Raw genomic sequence first — 21,710 nt, forward strand, 5'->3', positions numbered from 1 at the left:
AATTTAAGTTCTTTTCAGGTATATAATTATTTTTTAACAACATTGAAGCTGAAAAGTATTTTAGACAATATATCATCGACCATTGAAACACTAGTAGTTAAAAATCGTAGTTTATTCCTACACATATTTTAGTATTATAGTCAGACAAATTAAGGCATCTCTGTCAATACCTCTCCTATAGTATGTTGACCACATTAATAACATATATAACTTTGAAGAACTTTAATCAGTTTAGTTTATCAACAGAACAAGAAAATTTTGAGTGTCTATTTTCAATAATGAAAGACTTGAATTTCTGAATATCACTAACACAATATATTTTTTCAATACTTATAAAGATCGAAAAGAAAAAAATGTACATTATATTGCAGATACGAAGTAAAACGACTTCTTTTTATGAGGTTTGATAATTATATAAAATTGAATAAGACCAATATTGAAATTAATAATGTACCGATATAATGATACTATCAATATAGTTGATTTTTATTATTAATATAATTTTTAGTCGTGTTTTTGTAAAAAATAATACCTATTATCTGTTATAATTAAAATAATAATGAAATTAATAGCAAAAACGAAGATTACTAAAAGTCAAAAAATAATTAATTATCTTCAGCAGCAATGTTCTTTAGTGAAACTACTGAAAAACATATAATTATATTGCGTATGTTGTTTTCATTTAGAATTATTAGGAAAACATATAAATTTGTAAGTTATGATTTATAGTACATAAAGACCACTACTGGTCTTAAAAACTGAGAAAAGTAGAGGCAAAAAATTCTACTACACCAAGATCACTGGATTTATAAGACGCGTTTTGAGGGGTCTCTAAAAGACTCCAACAGTCCCTGCTCTCGAGCCTAAGCGCCAAAACTTAGACCATTATGTATCTTATTCACCTGCAAAGAAATAAATCCAAGCAAACTTTCTTCTCCAGATCTATTCACATTTTCTTTCTCTTCCGACTTTATCCTCTGATAAGCTACTTTAAATCTAGACAGAGCAGGAAGGGGCGATTGTCTATCATTTGGAGTAGAGTTAGGTTATTTTATTCTTCTATATTTTTAGACTAGCTACTTTAACTTCGAAACATAAACAAAAAAAAATCAGTAAAAAGTCTAATAAAAAATAAATCAATATTATTATATTTATATGCAGAAAAAATATTTTATATTATGACTACATATTATATTATTAAAATTTATTTTTGTAACTTGAGTCTAAAAACTTAAGTTTTTTGACTAAAAATATAAATAAATCGAAATGACTACTCGACTCCCTAGCACTTCGTATTTCTGAGTGATGCCAATATTACTAGTTTTCACTATAAAATTAATGAACAACTACTGTAGTCATTGCCTAACTATAACTGTAGATAAAATTTTCTCAAGAATAAATTGCGGATAAATAAAATAAATAATGAACAAAATCAAACTAACATTATAGACATATTAATAAGAGATCGCAGAAACAAGGATTTAAAACAGATATTGAATTCTTCAAAAACAGGTTTAACTGTTCCTAAATAACCTTTACAAAGTTTATTTATTTAAAGTTTTTACAAAAAAGTTAATGATGAAATTTTATAAAAACAATCATTTACTAAAGAATTCTTATACATGTTTGGTAAAATTTCTGTTAATACATAACATTTTAGGATAGGTTAATCATATATTAACTAAGAAATTGTACCAGCTTTGTAGAAGCTTCTACTAGAACATCTTCGTAAGCATGTACTCTCATATACGTTTTTACATATTCGGTAGAGTTAAAGGAGAATATTGGAGGAAAAACATTAAAAAACAACAGTATTATAAAAAAAAAGTATGCATTAATTTGACGTGTGCACAAACATGCAACTCCTGGTTTAAATACAACTTTAATTATAAATTTGTCCACTAAAAAATTCAGTGGAGAACATTTGTAGTACTGAACTTGTATATAAAATTCCTAGCCAAAACATTCTTGAAAGAGTTTATCTTACTCACATAACGGTTCTAATGATTTTTTATTTATTTATTTATTTATTAATATTTACAACTGTACATAAAATACAAGTAAATCTGAAGTAAGATCATAATGGTATGATTCAGTCATGTAGAGAAACTACCCATTGGTAGCTCTCTAAAAACATTTTTACAATATAAGGTCTGGAGGCCATCTTCTTTTCAGATGCCTTGGAGGATTTCAGGAATGAAAGAGAAAGCAAGGTTAGCAACTAAAGGGTTTGAGTGGTTAGGTAGTTTATAATGGAAGGATTGATATCCGGTTCGGGCTAGATCAGTTACATATGGAACATTAAGGTCTTTATGTATAACTTTAAAAACCATTTAAATGTCTAAAGTAAAATATTAATGTTTAAGAACATATTGTAGAGAGGAATTCGAATGTTTAATGGAGGCACAAAGCTCAACTCCGTATGTCCAAAAAGTCCTTATTATAGTCATGTAGATCAGTCTTTTGTAATGAATTGGAAGTTTAGACAGTTTGTCAAGTAAGTGCTGTAATAGTCGAAATTGACGTGCAGTTTCCTGTATTTTCAGTCTAGGGTGAGGATTCCAAGTTATTCTTTTGTCCAGATGTAGTCCAAGGTAGCGAATCTCTTCTACATTTCTAATGATAAAGTTCTCGAAAGGAGTTTAAAGAAATAAATATGCACATCTATTTCAGGGCACTAGTAGAAACAAAAAAAATAGTAAATAAAATAAAATAAAAATGATACAGAGTAACAAAACTTTTAAATTATGAGGAAAGTGATAGGTTGAACTAATGCCTCAGATCCATTGAGAGGCACCCGGCAGTCGTAGTTCAGCGACGTACCCTGAGCACGATCTAAGGAGGTAGACTGGCACTTCTTTTCACTGATGGCGGAAGGACAAGAAGCCGATGACTGACACATGAGAAGTGGCCGCCGATAAATGATGTCCGAAGAGATGCTAAATAAAACATGACCCGGGCCAGGAGGTACTGGTTTTTACAGGAGTCGGGAGCCCTTATTTGTCCGAACACGGGGAGCCTTAAGTGTTAATACAAACATGTATACAGGGAACCTCCCTCGGCCATCAGAATCAATCAGGGCTTCAGGTTAACACGCTCCCTTCTTATACAGCCGCCGCCAAATCGGGAGGTCCCGACAGGCATATCTACAGAGTTTTTCACGCCTCCGGCATCAACCGTTTCTTTTCGATTCCGTCCTCTTAACGCTTATAGAATGTTCATCGAGTAGTTATCTAAAAAGAAAAAAAACAACACTTTTGTATCGGGAGATACAATACATTAGTATCCCGCATATCCTATTGCTAGTTAATTCACGGCGTATCGAAGACATAAAAAACACTTTTAATTTAGCTCATATATCAGATAAAAAATAAAATAAAATACTTGACATTTATGTTAATATGTGATGAAGTCAAATTTATTAGACAGTAATTGATTAACTTTATTAATTAACTTTAACTGAATATAAACATGTATTTATATATTTGAAATTTATTTCTTCATAATATTTATATATATTTGCTTAGGTACATGATTTAATTCAAGAGCATTAACGATATTTTAATTTTAAATGGTAGTTACAAGTCAGTTTTTTGGATTTACTTTACTGAATTAGTTTTTTCTCACTCTAATTATTTCAACAGTTAATCCGTGAGGCCTGGTTAAGCGGGTTTATATAATTTAAATTTCTTTCAACAATACTTGACATAAATATTAGTTCAACCTTAAATACAAAAAAAAAAAATAAAAAAAATATTTAGAAATAATCACTCACCATAACTGAAAAATGATAACAGTGTAACGGCCTACTATAATAACAATCTTTAACTATGTTTTAAACTATTTTCCTCAAAAGTTTGAAGTTTTATGAAATGTGAATCAATAACGAATCGATAATTTTTAAAATAATATATACACACACGAACATTTTACGTTCCATTTGTTATTAACGAAGAAAGAATAAAGAGTTCATTTTGGAATATTTTTTATTAAAACATTGCGATTGAAATGTTATTGTTTCATTTCCTGTGTTTATGTAGTCCATATTTTATTGAATATTAAAAATTTAGAAACCATTCGAAAATTGGTGAATAAGATCATACTGCTAAATATCATTAGTTATTATAATAAAATATAAATAAATGAATAGAAATTCTATCTGATCAAGCCGATTCATATTGTTTTTATAATGAATTACAGAAATAAACAATAAATAAATGAACTACAATTTTAATAATACTCAAGTATGGTGCACTGTCTGCATTAGATCATTATGAAAGATTTATATTCACGAATAAACATTAACAATAATTGTTTGCTAAAGATTTGCAGTAATCAAACAATTTTCTCCGTTTTTTTTTATTTTTATTTACGTTTCACAATTACTTTATATACTTTCTTGTCGACATTAGGGTAGTTAAAGTTTTCTTCTGGCAGTATCGATAATCCAATTATTATTATTAATATTACACCTGCCAGTTCTTAAATAAATTAATAGTAAGCTTTGATGTTGTGATTGAAGCTTTGATATCATATAAGAATGATTCATTAATACGTTATGTTTAGATAAAAAGATAATGTCATATTTTTAGGAGAAAAAATTTTATAACTAGCCAGACATGCAACGTTGGTGGAAAAAATTCGGAAACTCCTTTTCAACATCATTAAGAACCAAATCACTAGTAGAAACGATCACGTTTTATCAGAAATATTCGGCCTGTATAAATATATTATAAAGCTTTAATATTGAAGTTTTTAAGGATGCAGTGACACCAATATTGAAGACGAGGAATTTAATAAAACATGCAGTATACATTCAAGTCCATACCAGTAAAAGCATTTAGTAAATATTGAAATACGAAAGCAATGTTAGCGAAGGATAGAAGCATTGTAGGAATGGCGAATCGGTATTTACAAATAAAAATGGATATGAATTTCGAATATTAAACAATTTCGATTCATCATTGATTAAAAGAATTTTAATATCGGCCCGTACGTGGTGAAGGGGTCTCGGAGTATTTAATGAATGGGAATATGAAGCGGTCATTCTGCATCCACCCACATTTTTTTTTCCTTGTTTTTATAATTTTAATTTGCATAGTTATTTAATAAAGCGGAATATGGACATTTCAAATATTTACGTACTCATGAATGGTGATAAAATACTACGAAGTAATTAAATTCTTGCGTCCTAATAATTTTTTTTTCTCATCAACCAAAAGATGAGATGCCCTTCTAATTTTATAACGTCAAGACTAATACGTAAAATAATTATATTCTGTGTGATAATTTGGCTAATGACAAGAAACGCTTTCATACATTTTTATATTATATATGAATTAAAAGATAACATCATAGTTGTCACCGCCTTTAATAAGAAAAACGGAACAAATGTGATGGGAAAAGAGGATGGTAGTATTCAGGTAATAATTATTGGGAAAATATAAGTTGTACATACATAACCAAAAATTCGTATAAAAAAAAAAAAAAAAAAAAAAAAAAAACTCTCTTTAAAAGTTACTAAAAGTGGTTGGTAACAGAAATCAGTATATTCATTTAATAAATAACACTAAAAACTTAGAAACAGATATTATTGTTGACTTGACATAATATTATGGTTAGAAATTAACTAGAAAATTTAAGAACGAGAGAAAAAAAAACAAAAAACTACTAACTACCTAACAGTATAGAATTAATAAACTGTAGTGGATCATCACCGTCACCTCACGAAAATAATTCCCTTTTTTTTTGGGAAGAAATGATGAAGATTATGAATGACTTTTAACTCATGACATGAAGTAAGCAATTAATTTATTCTAATTCATAAATCAAATCATTCACTAAAATAATTAATTCATTCATTATTTAATTTAAAATGTTTAAAGAGATTTTAAATTTATCTTTTATTGAATAATATATCTCTAGGGTACATATATTTTCCTTCGTTTTCTTAAAACTGATCCAAAACTATGAAAATATATGTAAAAAAATATTTTATATTACTTCAGGTTTTGTTAATGTAATAAAATTTTGTAAACTAAACGCTTCAGGATATTTTAAAAATCGTACAGCTTAAATAAAACTCTTTACAATCAACTTTAATCGAAAAAAAAAATCTCCCCATTGCTACAATTCTCTGCTATTTTATTTCACCCCTCAGTTTCCCTTTGTTAGTCAATTTAAAAATAAACTTTGCGAAATATTTTTTTTTTTTATAGCGTTTTCTTTCTCAATTTTTTTGCCTTCCCATCCGTGAACGTGGTCGAAGGGAGTTTTTAACAAAATTTACTTAATTAAAGATACTACTTGTAAAAGTTCAAGGGTTGTTTTCATCCCACTTATCGGAGAAAAATTTAGAAGGAGGAGTTTCTTTCTTGGAATTACTTTAGACCTTTTATAAAAGAAGAAAAAAGAAACAAGCACCAACTTCTTTTTTTTTTTTCTTTTCGAGGGAGTTCAAAAAGACTCAATAATTCATTAACGGTTTATAAAGATTAGCCCAATGCAGGAGAACTCTTAGAAAACCCTTATTATTAGTTTAAATATAGAGGAAATAAAGCGTGAAGACATTTTCCACTACAATAAATAGCAATTTTACTAAGTAAGATATAATTTAATTTAGAGACCACGAAGATTTGATAGTTGAATATTCCGGTGTAAATTTATGAAACTGTTTGATGTAATTTTCACTAAGCATTCTAATTCATTATTTAATTAATTCATTTACTGTTTCAAAGTGACAAAGTAGGCTTGTTGTTATGCTAAATGATAACTAACCATCGCAAAATCCTGACAATTAATAATAACTAAATATAAATAGACCAACAGGGATTTTCGATGCTGATATTCGACATTAATACTGTATTTCCTGGCTTGAGAATCTCTTGATGCTGCGTAGATCGTTAGTCTCGATACTCCAATAAACTAATTTTTCTTTTTTTTCAAATTTTCAAGGGGTCCTTGTATTTCGAATTTGTAAAAAGTAGGAAATATAATTTTATTGTTAATTGATGCTTTCGTAGGAGGGCTCCAAATACGTTTAGCAAAAACGCTGCACAAGCCTTGTAGGTAAGGCATCCTAAGAAAATATGAAAGTAGTTAGGTTACAAGCTCATTGACTTGAAATCAGAAATTTTCTTTACAGCCTTCAATAATTAAACAAAAAAATAAAAAACAGACTGGTCTGGTTTAGGAATGCAACAACTTAAAATATAAACTTCAAATACTAAATAAAATGCGAAAACAAGATAAGCTGAGCAAGGAATGTATACCCTCTAACGTAAATGTTGTCCCTCTCCATTATGTCATTTATTTTGCATTCCAGAAGTGATATATTTCCTTAAACACTCGGTGTTAATATTCCATTTTTACTTACGCTTACCTATTATTGGAATAGTAATAGAAAGTTTTGCAACCGAGTAAAATTTATGAATCGAGTTTAGAGATCCCCCGAGTCTAAGTAACCAAATAACGCAAAATGGTCTGTGAGTAAACAGCCAAACTCAAAAATGGAAAGTCAAATGATATTGAAATTAAATATTATGCCTGGGATGTTACAGCAACTTTTTCAATAAAATCCTCAGGTCGGAAAAAAAACACTTTAAAGAATCGATTTTTCAACATTTTTCCGATTTTCTAAAAAAAAAAAAAGTTACTGAATTCGGTATATCTATTTAAAATCAATTGATATCAAATATCAAATAGGTATTATTCTCATTGAAAAGGTTCAAAAGCCGAATTTTCAAAACACTTCCTCTTAAAGACTTATGTAATTCCCAATAAATAATAATAATTATTGTATTTATATGCACTATGAAATAATTTAATGACTAACTAACGGAGATATAGAAATAGCACTCCATAGACTAGAAAACCGGAGACAGCCGATCATACCCGATGTCTCCTGACCACAATAATGTGGACGGTTCTGTAATTTATTTATTTTTTTGTTGTATTATTAGCATAAACAAAATTGAATACTAATAACAGCAGACATAGTTTTATTTTTTTACGACAAAAAAAAAAATATATATATATAATGAATTAATCTTTATAACATCTTAAACATTATAGATGCACAACATTCCAATAGAGATATTGAGTTCATAACGCGAAAATACTTTTAAAACTAATGGCATTAGACCTCAGTTTTAATTATTTTATCTCATTAAAACCTGATGAAGGAGAGAACTCTAAAGAACACAGAAGCAGTGTAACGATTATCTTTGCCAAATGACTGATGGTATTGACTCTGTGAGGCCCAGGTTTGGAATGGTGCGGCTGCGGCTGTAATTTCTTCACTGGCTTTAATGAATGATGCGGAAAATTAAAGTCGCTCTTCCAGAGCCCCCACCCTCAGATTTCCTCTCTCGTGTTTTTGTTCTGAGCCTGGAAAACCGTTTAAGCACCTCCTACCACCACCCTACTGTCGTTACGGACGAAGTAATCCAATCCTGTGTTCTGGCGAAGCACGGTTAATTGACTGCATCAATCTTGTGAGGCGAAGACAAATTGAAAGTTGAAGGCGAGTCTTCCGAGTATAGAGAAACTCTCCTCCGGGTCCGAAGAGGGCGAAGGTTGATGGCCCAATCAATATGGTCCACAGATGGGGCCACATCAGGGGGATGTAATTGGAGTCATCCAGTAACTGGACAACAGGTTCCTCCAGTGAATCTTATCCAGTTTATGCTTTTCCAAAAAAGCTTTATAAATGACTACCTTTTAAAGAAATAACAAAACAATCAAATATTCAAAGAGTGCGCTGAACTATGACGATATCAGATGTCTTCTCTTTCCCTATACAAAAGATACCCGATATTTGAATGAAACTATACAAGAGGATAAGTTCTTATAATTTCTCTTTGTTTATACAAATTTAACAGTTCTCTTTGGTATATTGCATATTCCATTGGCAACAACGACATGCTTGGGATCAAAAGAGACTCGGAGAGAAACCAGAGGCTCTGGTAAAGGAAACACTTACATAATAAGATAACTATGGAAGTAATTGAATAAAAAAAGACTAAAACAGAATTTGTCAGAAATTATATATGACTAATTACAAACACCTCCAAATTGGGGGCGACAGATTTTGTTAGTCTTATCTCTTTTAGGAATGTCAGGTTTTTTATTGTAGTTGCCAAAATTTTCTTAAAACCCAAGATATTGAATCAATAAACAAAAACTCATAAACACAAAAATAAAAATTTGTATGTCCTGCCAGCATATTATAAAATTATAAATCTAATATTGTATATTTAGAATTATCATCTGAAATTCTATTTGATTGGATAAAAATCTCAAATTGGAAACATTTTATAGTTCAGTTTCCCTACTTTAATGGGTTTTTTTCAGAAAGTAGCTATCAAAAATTGGAATTCGTACAAACTCCTTGACACTTATGCATTACATTTTGAAATTTAAAGACTTGGTAGTTTTATTTTTTTTAAATAGATCTTTTAGAATTAAGTACCCAAAAAAACTCCAATATGTATAAAAATTCAATATTGTGGAGAAAAAAAAATTCAAAGACATTGTTCAAACATATTTTAAGATAATAATGTTATTTGTGTTAAAATGCAGTAGAGTAACACATTCCTCCCTTCTCTTAAACATATCAATAAGTTTTTTCAATTATGTTTGTGAAATGGCTAAGAACATTTATAAACGAAGTAAATAATAAAAAATACTATTTGAATAAGCTATGAAAAAGATTTTTAAATTAAAGCCATCTTTCTTCCGATACCGACAAATGAAATTATATTAATTAAATTTTCAATTACGGAGACAATAAAAGGAAGAGATAAGAGACGGGGCTTCGGATCGGAAAAGGCCATTCATCAAAAGTCAATAGTAATGATGAAGAAAAAACGGAAAAATTCTTCATCCATTTTCATCTGGGGCTAAATAATGGTCGGGTGGATATTGACCAAGTTGCCTGAGGACGGAGACAGGGCTATCGGGAGATCGAGATAGGGTGCCTCGCCACCTCCTACTTTCTGATTCCGATGAATGATGGCGGAGTTGCTTTTCAGATCCATTCATCTCCTATTTCATAACTTTTAATTTGGAATCCCAGCGGTCTTCAATAAGCGAATAATACGTCCGTATTTCTCTTCTACTTTTTTTTTTTTTTTCAATAGTTGATGTATTTTATAAAAGGGTTCTTCATAAAAAAAAATTAATAATAAATAATAAATTAGAAAACAGCAGACACACTAAGAAGACAGTGGAATAAATTTATGTGTATATTAAAATCTGTACGAATGGATAATCTTAATTTCATAATATGTCAATCTTTTTGAAATCCTCCTATTTCAATTATAGTATTTAAAAAAACAGACAATGTAGGTTGAAATGATCATAGTTATTTGTGTTTGAAGAAAAAAAAATACTAAATGACCTTTGTCAAAAACTATAGAGAATAAAATAAAAAATATTTATTTTTATCATCATTGTTGATTATACAACGTAAAATAAGATTGGGTTGTTCCATGTGGGCCTAGAATAGACCATCACGGAATCTAGTAAATCGCTTTCTGATGGCTTGTAATTAAACCAATTATTTTCCCTGGTTACCATGGCGCAATCCTATGCCTGTTAAATCAAGTGTTGTAACAATCCTGTACTACCACCAACCAGCTTTATTTTTTACCATCCACTGTTTCATCACAACTTGTGAAACGCATTTGTTCTTGTTATATTAAGAATAAATTTTATGTACTGGGAATACACAAATTTTTATTTTGCTTTTATTACTAAAAGTATTATATTAAGAGTTTCATTACTCTACTAGCTTATGACAGGCACATAGTTACATTAAGATAAGTTCACGTCATATGACGAGATTGTCCCATCCTTTTTTCGTTATTTTGCGTCAGTATTTATTATTTTTGAGCCCCGATGTGTATTAATTTTTCAACACCAATCTTTGTAAAGACGTGACATCGTGTAATATACCAAGATTGTAATGCAGAAAGAAAAATAATTCAAAAGAAGCTGGATTCAAAACTACCATTATCACTATTGAAGACATCAAACGAACTGACAACGTACACTTATTGTTGTGTCGGTGAATGAAGTGAATATTTCCGTACAAATTTGTTATAAATATAAAGTTCCTGACGTTTTGCTGAGTATCCGATATAAATTTAAATATAAACTTCCGACTCAAATGATTTTGGGCAGGATTTCTATAACGACTGTGAAAGAAATAATTGCCGACGGAGCGAGGAGTATCAGAGCTCCTTAATCAGGGGCGAAGAGAGCGATACAGCCGAGGAAGAAGGGACTCATTACGAAGAGTCTTTTCACCTCGCCCTGGCAAACAACGCCGTCATCGTTATTGCTCGATCTCATTGTAATCCAGGGGTCGGCTTACCTCCGGACGTAGCGGGTATCCGCTCTGCCTGCCTCTTGTATCCGCGCCTCTTTGTTAGTTCTGGGGATCGGGTGTCGCCTCTTCGCTCGTTCACGGCTCTGTCAGGTGTATAAGAGGCCCCCTCCCTCCAAAAAAAGTAAAATAAAATGAAGAAGAAATTCTTTTGTCAAGAATAATAGCGATCGTTCCCATAAATCAGGGGTAAAGTACAATCATCATAATGACCTGATTAAAAGTTTAAATACTTTCTTATTCATAAAAATGATATGAAAAATAATGCATCATTCAACAAAGTATCTATATGTTGGTGTCGATTTTTGATGATTGTGAGGTGATAAGCCCTAAAACATTGATAGCCTGAAAAGCAAAACTATATAGTACCAGAAAGTAAAAAGTAATTAAAAGTAAAGAAATTGTAATAAAAACAGTCACATAGAGTTTCTAGAATTAAAAATGGAAAAAATGGTTTAGGAAGAAAAGAGGAAATACTTTATGGTTTTATAAACATTCAATCAACCCGTTCTGTAATCCTATTATCATTTAAATGTTTAATGTAAAACTAACATCTTTATTTATATTATGTATATTTAGGCGTTGAATAAATGATCACAATATTCTATACTGACATTTCCTTATTCCTATACAACTGGCTGGATTTTTAAATGCAATGCAACAGGAAAGGATCATAAATTATAATATTTTTAATATTCTAAAGATATAGAAATCTTTTGATGGGAATAACTGAATAATAAAAAAAAAAATAAAATGTTTATCTTAAAACGATTATTATATTGGGGAAGAAGAAGAGGAGAGGATAAAAAAAAATTAGAATTAATATGAAGGATTCCATGAGGATTTATTGTTTTCAATTAATCCCTGTTATCAATTTATTGGAACCAATAATTAATAAAGCTGGAAACAAACAAAAAAATTGAAAAGAATATTAGAAATCTATTTATTATTTTCTGTTTTTTGGAGGGGGGGAGGGGGAGGAGAAGAGGAGAGGATTTAAAAATATTAGAATTAATATGAAGGATTCAGAGCTTTCCCTGAGGATTTATGGTTTTCTAATTGTCCAGGTTGATAATTTATAGCAAGTCGAAATAAACCCCCTCCCCAAAAAAAAGATAATAACACAATCTTTTTTTTTGTGAAAAGGGTAACCCAGTTTGCACGAAACTATTTATTTAGTTGTATGAAAATTTTTTTTTCAAATAATCCTTTGATCCAAGATCTATAATGTCCTATGAAAAACAAACTTTATAAAAAACAAACTCCTTTCTCCAAAAAAAAAAAAACGACTATAAACCACTTTATATATTCTCAAACCTAATAAAAAATGCAGATATGAAAGCATAAGCTTAAACAGGAAAAATCGTCTTACATCTTAGGAAAAAAAACAAACGAATACCATGAAATGAATGACTAAATAAATTCAAATAGCGACTGGGCAGTAAAGGTGAGTTTACAGACTGCTAAGTGTATACCGGGGGTTTTCCTCGCGGCACCATGTTTTCCAGAGGATCTAAGGTTTTCTTTAGAGGGCAGGCAGGCCCAGGATCTTGTTCCCATTTCCACCCCTCCAAGAAAGAAAAGAGAAAAATATTTCCCACAAATTGACGTTTTCCAGAGCAAGTTTTCACATAAATCTGTTTAAAGCCCGGAAAAGCCCCGGTGTGGGGATTCTATTTGTTAGAGAGTGGAGGCAGGTGGGAAGGCATAGATCCTTGTTTAAGCTGGCCCCAGGAGGGCATAAAAGTTGAAGGCCGGCTGGAAGCTGGAAGGAAACAATATAAATATCAATTAGGCCGCGGGGTTCTACTAATGCCTGCGGCGAGTCTCCTCAAAACTGAATAATTAGCTCGCAGTTACTTCCTTACAAACTTCTTCCGTCCGTCTTGTTTAAGCAGTACATGGGATCTAGAAAGCAAAAATCTTACAAATTCCATAATTCTCTTTCCTTTAATAAAAAAAACTCAAAATTCTTCTATTTTCAAAAAATGGTTATCGGGACCAAAGGGAAGAATAAAACATATACTATTAATAGATTAAAAATTCCAAAAGGATTATTGGTATAAGATAATGTGTATGTGTAATAGGGAATGTGGTCAATAAATATATTTTAATATATTTTCAAAATGCTAATTGTAGATGGATAGGCAACAGATGGAACATATATGAATCCATTAAAAAATACTATAAGGATTAAGAAAGAAAACTGATAATGTGGATTGCAAAAATTTTTACTTCCATTATTTTGGAAAATGGAGAAAGCAGTGTTATAGTTATTCATAAATATTTGTTTAGCAATAAAGAATTTAAATCTGTCTAAACCGACCGTTTCTCCAATTTTTTTTTAATAATTTATTTATTGTTATCTACAACTGTATAAAAATATATAAAACAAGTAAATTTGTTGTTAGTAATAAAATTACAACAAACATTTGAAGAATCTACCCCTTTGACAGAACTCCAATTATTTTTATTACTCTAAGCCCTGAAAATAAATCATTGGTTAATTCCATATAATAGGTGCAATTACTTTTACATCTAAATTACATAAATTATCTATTCTGTTTATTATATATGTTTTAGAGAACATTCATCTTCAAAGTTCTTGAACTTTGATTATGACAAATCTTGATTTGAGAACATTTTTATCATCTTAAGCTAACAAACCAAAACCGATGAATATTCGTCGATTAGTTTTACATAAAAAAAGGTTTATTAAATAATAAAAAAATTATACATAATCAAAATTTTCTCTCCAGTAATAAAACCAAAATAATTTTTTGAAGGTACTTTTTTCTTTATTTTAGTCGAAATTAGCAATATTTGAAAAAATAATTCGCCATAGCTTCATTTCTATATAATTTACATAATTGTCCTGTTGCTAATTTATTGTTTTTATTATTTTTTCTAAAGATTATGGGTATCATTTTTTGTACTAGTTTTTATAGGATAAGAAGAAAAAAATTATTTAATTAAAAAATAATCATAGCTGCGAATTTTACCATTTTTTTTTTGCAATTTTGCCAATTTTACGCTAACATCATTGCTATTTTTCACAAAGATTTTCTTGTCACAAAATGTTACTATCAACTAAGTTGCTATTGTACGATGATATAAATGTAAGTTCTAACTTTAGATAGAATGTTTGAAAAGACGAATTAAATATCGGTACTAAATATTGGTAGCTCGTAATTGTGCATAAGGCCACACGAGACATCTATCAAGCGTCCAACACTGGAAGGTGTTCGTTACATTGTGTAGCGATGAACACTTAATAAATTAATGGTTCCATTCATGTCCCCATTTTTAGAATAGGTTAAAATTCTATCCTGCAAATCTTTAAATGATGATTATTCAACGTTTATAACTTACTTCTGTATATGAAATTTGAATATGTTTGTTTTAATGGAAAAGAAGTTTTTATAGTTGACATACAGTAGATGAAGAAAACATTTAAGGTAAAGAAAATTCACTTGTTACTTACTAACGTTGTGTATTTATATGTTCTCTTAACACTTCACTAACGAAAAGATAAAAGTCTATTCGCTTCCCCCACCCCCACTCTTTCCCTTGTTTGAAATTCATTAAAGTTAAGGAAAGTGGAGACTCGTTAAGGACTTTCTTTTTTTTACTTATACGATTGCGAGAATAGATTTGAGAAAGTTACGAAGTAGAAAGAGAAAAGAAGACAGAGGATAGAAATAAAAAAGAAGACAAGGTTTATTAGCATAACACGAGGAGGGGGGTGACTGTCCCCAACCAGACCCCCGGCGAGTAGAAAGCAATTCCCCTCCGAAGCAGAGTTAGGGAACAAAGTTGTCCAATTAAATTATAGGATTGAGGGATGGAGGAGGCACTTGTATCCGCAACACCAGAGGGTCAGGAAAATGAAATTAGTCCTACTGAAGTAGTCAGCTTCCGTTTGGAGTATGTGCGGCTTTGCAAATAGCAGGCTGGCTGATTGCCTCCATCCCAGGGTTCTGTAAATCACTTAACGAGGTACCGAGGACCAAACATTGTAGCTGCTTTCCATCATATATCGAGTGAAGTGGATCATCGCATTATTCCAATCATCACGAACACCATATACATCATCATGGTACTAATTATGAAGACTTAACAGGACTAAATTCTGCAGAAATAAACAAAGCCACAAATATACGTAGTGATATCCCCAACTATTAAAGGACTTCTACACTGAGGTGTTGCACATTTCTTTGGTATGATTCAGAAGTTCAGGTTATAGTTATAACAGAGTCTGTTTATAGATGGCATAAGCATACGAGTAGATGACCGAATCTTTCTTACAGGATATTTGGATAACCACTAAAGGAACAATAATGTAAAATAAACTCACAGATTGTGATTGGTGAATTAGAGGGTTTGTTCCTTACGACGGAATGTGATCCATATATCAGTTGTATAAAATTCTTTTTAGCCTTAATTGTAAAACTTCCTTCCTAATGATCACAGACTACATGTTGACCCATTTCATAAGTCTGATTCAGACTTATCCACAGGGGCAAGATTTTGAAGTAAAATTGCTTCCATGTAAAGAATCTCAGACTCAACCGAGTGTATGAGAATGTAAAATCAAAAGAAGGGCATTCTGTTAAAAAAAAAAAAATTATCTTAATATTTTTAATTCTAGAGGCGTTAAGAACATCAGGTATCTTGCTCATCAGTAAATAGATCAGAAAAAAAGAACTAAAACTGAAACTACTTTTGTATTTTATATTGCTTAAATAATTATTCATCTGGTTAAGTTTATACATTAGTACCAAATTTTATTATTTTTAGGTCTTAAAAGTTGGATATGTTTTATTTTAAAGAGAAACAAAATTAAACAATAGCAACAAGGTAATTGTAAAAATAATATTAAAAATAAAAATAGTGTAGTATTAAAATAAATAGTGTAATACGAAGAACAATCTGGTTTTAAATCATAATTGTTTCAGCCAACATGATTATATGTTAAAAAAGAGTTGGAAATTTTTCACGATCACAATAATTCCTCTTCTTATATATTTCAAACAAATACTGTGTAAAAGAAAGATACATAATACATAATAACTAAATCCATATAAAAAATAAATAAATCTCAAAATGGGCATAAGATACACGAGCAATTATTAAATGCGCTTATATAATGAAAAAAACTGAAAATAAAACTGTACAAAATCTGAAAAATGATTTTTAAAGTTCTTATAAGCTTGATTATTATTATTACTTATTATCTTAAGCCAACACCCAGGAAATCTATTAGGGCTTTACTATGAGGACTCAGGAGGCATAAGTATGCTCACACGTAAAGCATTGACAAGACCGCTGTTTCCGCTCCTTTATTGGGCCAAGACAAAGGGGCTTTGTGGAGATGACAGAGCCCACAAACCATCCACCAATATCCCGGCAATCTCATTTTGCTAGCCACCGAACCGTGCCATATTTAATACCATATCCATAAATCGATGACCACGTTTCCCTAATTCCCTCCGGGAGTTGTGTTATTAAATCCAGACGGCATAAGCTAATTGCCGGCCACCTCGGGACCCCAGGCCCGAACAACTTCTTGATGCGGATTACCGCTGGGGTCTGCCCTCGCGGCCCGATGGGTCCAAATCCTATTCCCTAAAGCCTGCACTTCGCTAAGGTAATGGTTTATGCTCTTTACTCTCTCCCTCAAAGGTTTCCGAATTTACTTAATGTTTAACATGATTTTCGAAGAAAACATTTGAATGAGAGAGAAGCCAAAGGGTATAAGTTATATTTTCGCAAATATCAACTTATTTTGCAATCTGCGCTTCAACCAAATTTTTCGCATTAGTTCTGAAAAAATTGCGAACTCATCAATAATCATTGATAATTTCACAATTGTGTCCATTGCTCAGACACAGGTAGATAGAAAAACAGTTCGCCATTACAAAAACATAAGTTTTATTTTCTTCCCTACTCATTTAAAATATGCAGTTAGAATTCATATATGAATCATCCAAATTAAAAACGCTGTAAATTATTACTCAACAAGTGGGTAGTCTCGCCCTAAGGACGGGTTTAATCACCCTCTCCATCTTCGTTTTAATTTTTTTTTTCAATTCAATTACGGGCTAGAGTTTGTCTCATATCGATGTTTAATTTAAATAGTGGCACAATTTACAAAAACAAGTTTGGTTTATTTATTTTTCTATTGTACCGTAGACTGGAGTTAATTAGTTACAACTCTAATAGCTATAGCAAAGTCAATAGGACGACCTAAGTAAAGAAAGAAACCGCAGTCTACGGTACTATCTTTGGAATACGTCGAATTATCAGTAACAGAACTTGTTTTTTATTATATGTGCCATTATTCAAGCAAAGCAGTGATATATCAAATCATTCCAATTATTCCCTGAGATATATTTTTTCTTTATTCTTTACCATTGCACAAATTACCTCCTGGTATAACCATTGTTTAAGAAACAGTACTTTCTAACAAATTACTGAACCCTTGGCCCTTTATGGGCAGTTCAGTTTTTCTTTCTTTACCTTATAACAGGAAGAATCGGAACGTTAAAAAATATTTATTTATTAGGATACCAATATCTATCCACATATAGTGTACAATGCATTATTTACTAACCTCTTTTCCTTTGATGTTCCTGTAGCGTACCCACTTGCCAAGACGCGGCCTCCAGTACTCCAGTACGTAAGCTTCTGCGAACTCCTGGCCCTGGCCGTTGCCGAACCTCCCTTGGGTCTCCGCTCCAGTGATAACGTGTACAGAGTGCAGGTCAATCTCCAGCCATTCCTTAGGTTCAGTCGTGATCTGTTGTTTCGGACACCACGCACCACCGTGGTTTTCTGTCCGGACTCTGAAAATAAATTATTTTTATTTAGCCATACTTTTCAGCCTATTAAAAAACAAAGAAAACAAAATCTGAACATTTTTATTTCCTCAAAAATATAAGGAAGCGTACGCATGATTAATTTTTAACAATAAAAAATAACATGGACCCATAAACTCAAAAAATGAAGCCATATAACACATTTTCGAACAAACTTAGAACTTTCTTGTCATATATTTACAAAAGAGTGCTTAAATATACATCTATATTGCATTAACAAATTAAAAAAGTTAAAAATTATAAATACACAAGAAAGTACGAAGATGTCATAGTACAATCTGTATCATTATGTGTGTAAGTTCAAGCTGGTTATAACAAATAATATAATAATAATATCTATAATATATAGATTTGATTATAATGAAATATAGACTTTTTTTAAAATTTATTTATTGCTATTTACAACTATACATTTAGTATATTTGATCTCAAATAAAATGGAGTGTTACAGGCGTGTACCCATTAGTAGCTCTCTAAAATATAGACTAAGAACTTTCATCATAGTGTCTTGTCAACACATTGGCAGGAAACAACGTAACCTAAGCACGGCATCACTTGATGTAACGACTGATTTATAACACTTGAATAAATAATAAAAAAAAAGGAACTTATTAGCTTTTAAAAGTAAAACGAAAAATATAATCGAATTTAATTTAAAAAAATCAAAACAAAACAATGTTTCCCTGAACAATCAAGGTAAGGCCCGACAATTCACTATCAGGGCATATTTTTGTGGTATTTCATCTTAAAATTCCGGCCAACAAGTAATGTCAACTAGATTGCAAAAGAAAGATTATTCCGACTATTATATTTATTTATTCGTTGTTTTTTTTTTTATTTATTGATATTTACAACTGTATAGAAAATACAACAAGCAAATTCGAAGTAAGATCATAATAATATAATACAGCATGTAGAGAAACTACCCAGTAGAAGAACTCTAAAAACATTTTACAATATAAGGTCGCGAGGCCATCTTCTTTTCAGGCGCCTCGGAGGATTGCCAGGAATGGAAGAGGAAGCAAGGTTAGGAACTAGTGGGTTTGGGTGGGGTTTACATTATTAAAGTATACTGTATGGCAGTCGGCAGGTTTACGATGAAGAGTAAATGTCATTTGTTGGGATTTATTTTTATCCTCCAATTTCGACACCATTCTTGTGATATGGGACTGGAGAGTTTGGGATGCAATCAAAGAGTTATTATTAACAGTGAGCACACATATGTCATCAGGATACGTGGTAAGGATAGTGTTAGGAGTTGTTAGGATGTCAGCTGTAGAGACGGTGTAGAGGATGGGCCCAAGGATACTACCTTGAGGAACACCAGCGGATTGAAAATAGAGGGATGAATAGGAACCAATGTCGTTTACTTGGAATAAACTATTAGTAAGAAAGGAACGGATGATGAGAAAATATGTAGGAGGTAGGAATGTACGGAGTTTGTAAAGCAGACCCGGGTGCCAGACTCGAAAGCCTGGCTCTATATCGAAAAAGACTCCCGCGCAGTACATTCCGCGCTCCAAAGAAGACAGGACAACGTCCACCACACGATAACATTGCTGGATAGTGGAGTGGGATGTTCGGAATCCAAACTGGTGATCTGGGCTTACATGATTGGAATCTAGGATAGGTTATAGGCGTTTCAAAATAAGTTTTTCGAGGATTTTTCCCATGATCGGTAATTGAGAGATGGGACGGTAAAAGGATGGGTGTTCTGGCGGCTTATGGGGTGGAGGATCATTTTGATTATAGATAGCTTCCATGGGTCAGGAAAATATGTGAAACGGAGAACGGCGTTATATATGTAGGTGAGGAATAGGATGGCTTTTCGAGGAAGAAGTTTAAGGATGTGGGATGTTATAAAGTCGTATCCAGGAGCTTTGCGGGTAGGTAATCGCTGAATGATGCTGGATATTTCAGAAGGATGAAATGCTTTAGGTGTTAGGGTCATTTGGAGTGGAATATTGAATTATGCTTCAATACATTCAAGGTGAATTGGGTTAAGGATATCGGGATGCGAAATAAAGGTTTTAGAAAGTTGTTGTCCAAAGGTTTGCGATTTTCGTTCGTCAGTTCTGGTCCAGGTTTGGGATTCGGTGAGAAGAGGATAGTTAAAATCTTTGAAATTCAGCAGCTGTTTGCTGATTCTCCATAATGATTTGTCACAAGTTAAATTTTGAATTTTCTAATTTCTACTTAAAGTTTATTAGTCAATTTGGTGTAATACGTTTTGTCAGTTGGATATCTGGTCCTATGCCACTTCGATCTTGCTCTTCGTTTTTCTCTTATTAAGATACGAATATACTGTGGCAGGTTAGTTTATTGATTATTACTAGTTCTATAAGTGTTGTCATTTATACTTGTTATTACTGATTCTGTGAGTTTTTCTATAGCTTCGTCCATGTCTTGTTTTGTCTTTAGTTAAACGTTCAAGTCTAGTTTTTGTTCTAAGTTGTATCTAAATCCGTATTTATTTGTAAACATCTTCTACTCCACGTCTTTGAATTTGTGATAAATTTATTCAAGTTGAACAATGTAATGCAAAATCAAACATTCACTTTTCACAGATATGAATATTTCTTTGTCTGGACTACTTTTTAGGATGATTTTCAAATAAACTAGAAATATAATAGATATTTAAAAAAATGGGTATTTCCAATGAGATTTATGAAGTAAATTGAATTTCTCATTTATGAACATTTCAATATTCGTATTATTAACAATAGGAAATACGAATAAAACCAGCAATCTTGAAATCAGATAAAGACATTTACAAAACTTTTTTACTGGCAATTCATAAATAATTCATGCATACATCGGATATAGATAAAATGTCTATACAAGACGGAATAAATAGGACATCATGCACGTTTATAGTTCTTGGACCAGGAGGGGATGGGTTACGCTTTCAGTAGTATTGACTTTTATACGCTCTCTGCTGTACTATTCCATGGAAGAATTTATTATCAAGTATATTACTTCCCATTTTATAAACATTACCCCATAAAAATTACGTCTTTATATGGTTCGTTAGATTAAGAGAAACATCACGTCTCCTAAATAAGACAAGAACATCTTCGTTAGACATAAAACTTTAGACGGCGAGTCAACAAAGCTATTAAGCAGTAAGAAGTAAAATTAAAATAGCAGTTAAAATAGACAAGTATAATTTATTATACTTTATATTATTAGTGTGAAAGCAACGGTTAGATTAACATCCATGGCAGGAATATTAACTAATAATAATAATAATAATGAAAGCTTACCAAACCCGAAGGTTCGATGCCGACAGTACTAATTACTGTCGAAAAATTAATGTCCAGTGGCGCCCGTCCAAACCCAAATGCACAAAATTAGTCAAGACGCAATCCTCCTTTCTAAGTTTCAGTCTAGCCCTTGGACGTCACCCATCGATTCATTTTTAAAAATTTAAAAAA

The 21,710-nt window shown here is 31.4% G+C and overlaps 1 protein-coding gene across 1 annotated transcript in view; it reads right to left on the minus strand.

The window, feature by feature from the left end:
• Positions 1-21,710, minus strand: part of LOC106690708 (discoidin domain-containing receptor 2) — a 411,939-nt gene that overhangs the window by 81,210 nt on the left and 309,019 nt on the right. Inside the window, exon 5 of the mRNA XM_067045155.1 lies at positions 18,009-18,240. Within this exon, the coding sequence (XP_066901256.1) occupies positions 18,009-18,240 (232 nt within the window). The remainder of the gene's footprint in view (positions 1-18,008; positions 18,241-21,710) is intronic.

The sequence above is a fragment of the Halyomorpha halys genome, unplaced genomic scaffold, assembly GCF_000696795.3.
Source record: "Halyomorpha halys isolate HHAL.00 unplaced genomic scaffold, Hhal_1.1 Scaffold50.1, whole genome shotgun sequence".
Lineage (NCBI taxonomy): Eukaryota > Metazoa > Arthropoda > Insecta > Hemiptera > Pentatomidae > Halyomorpha > Halyomorpha halys.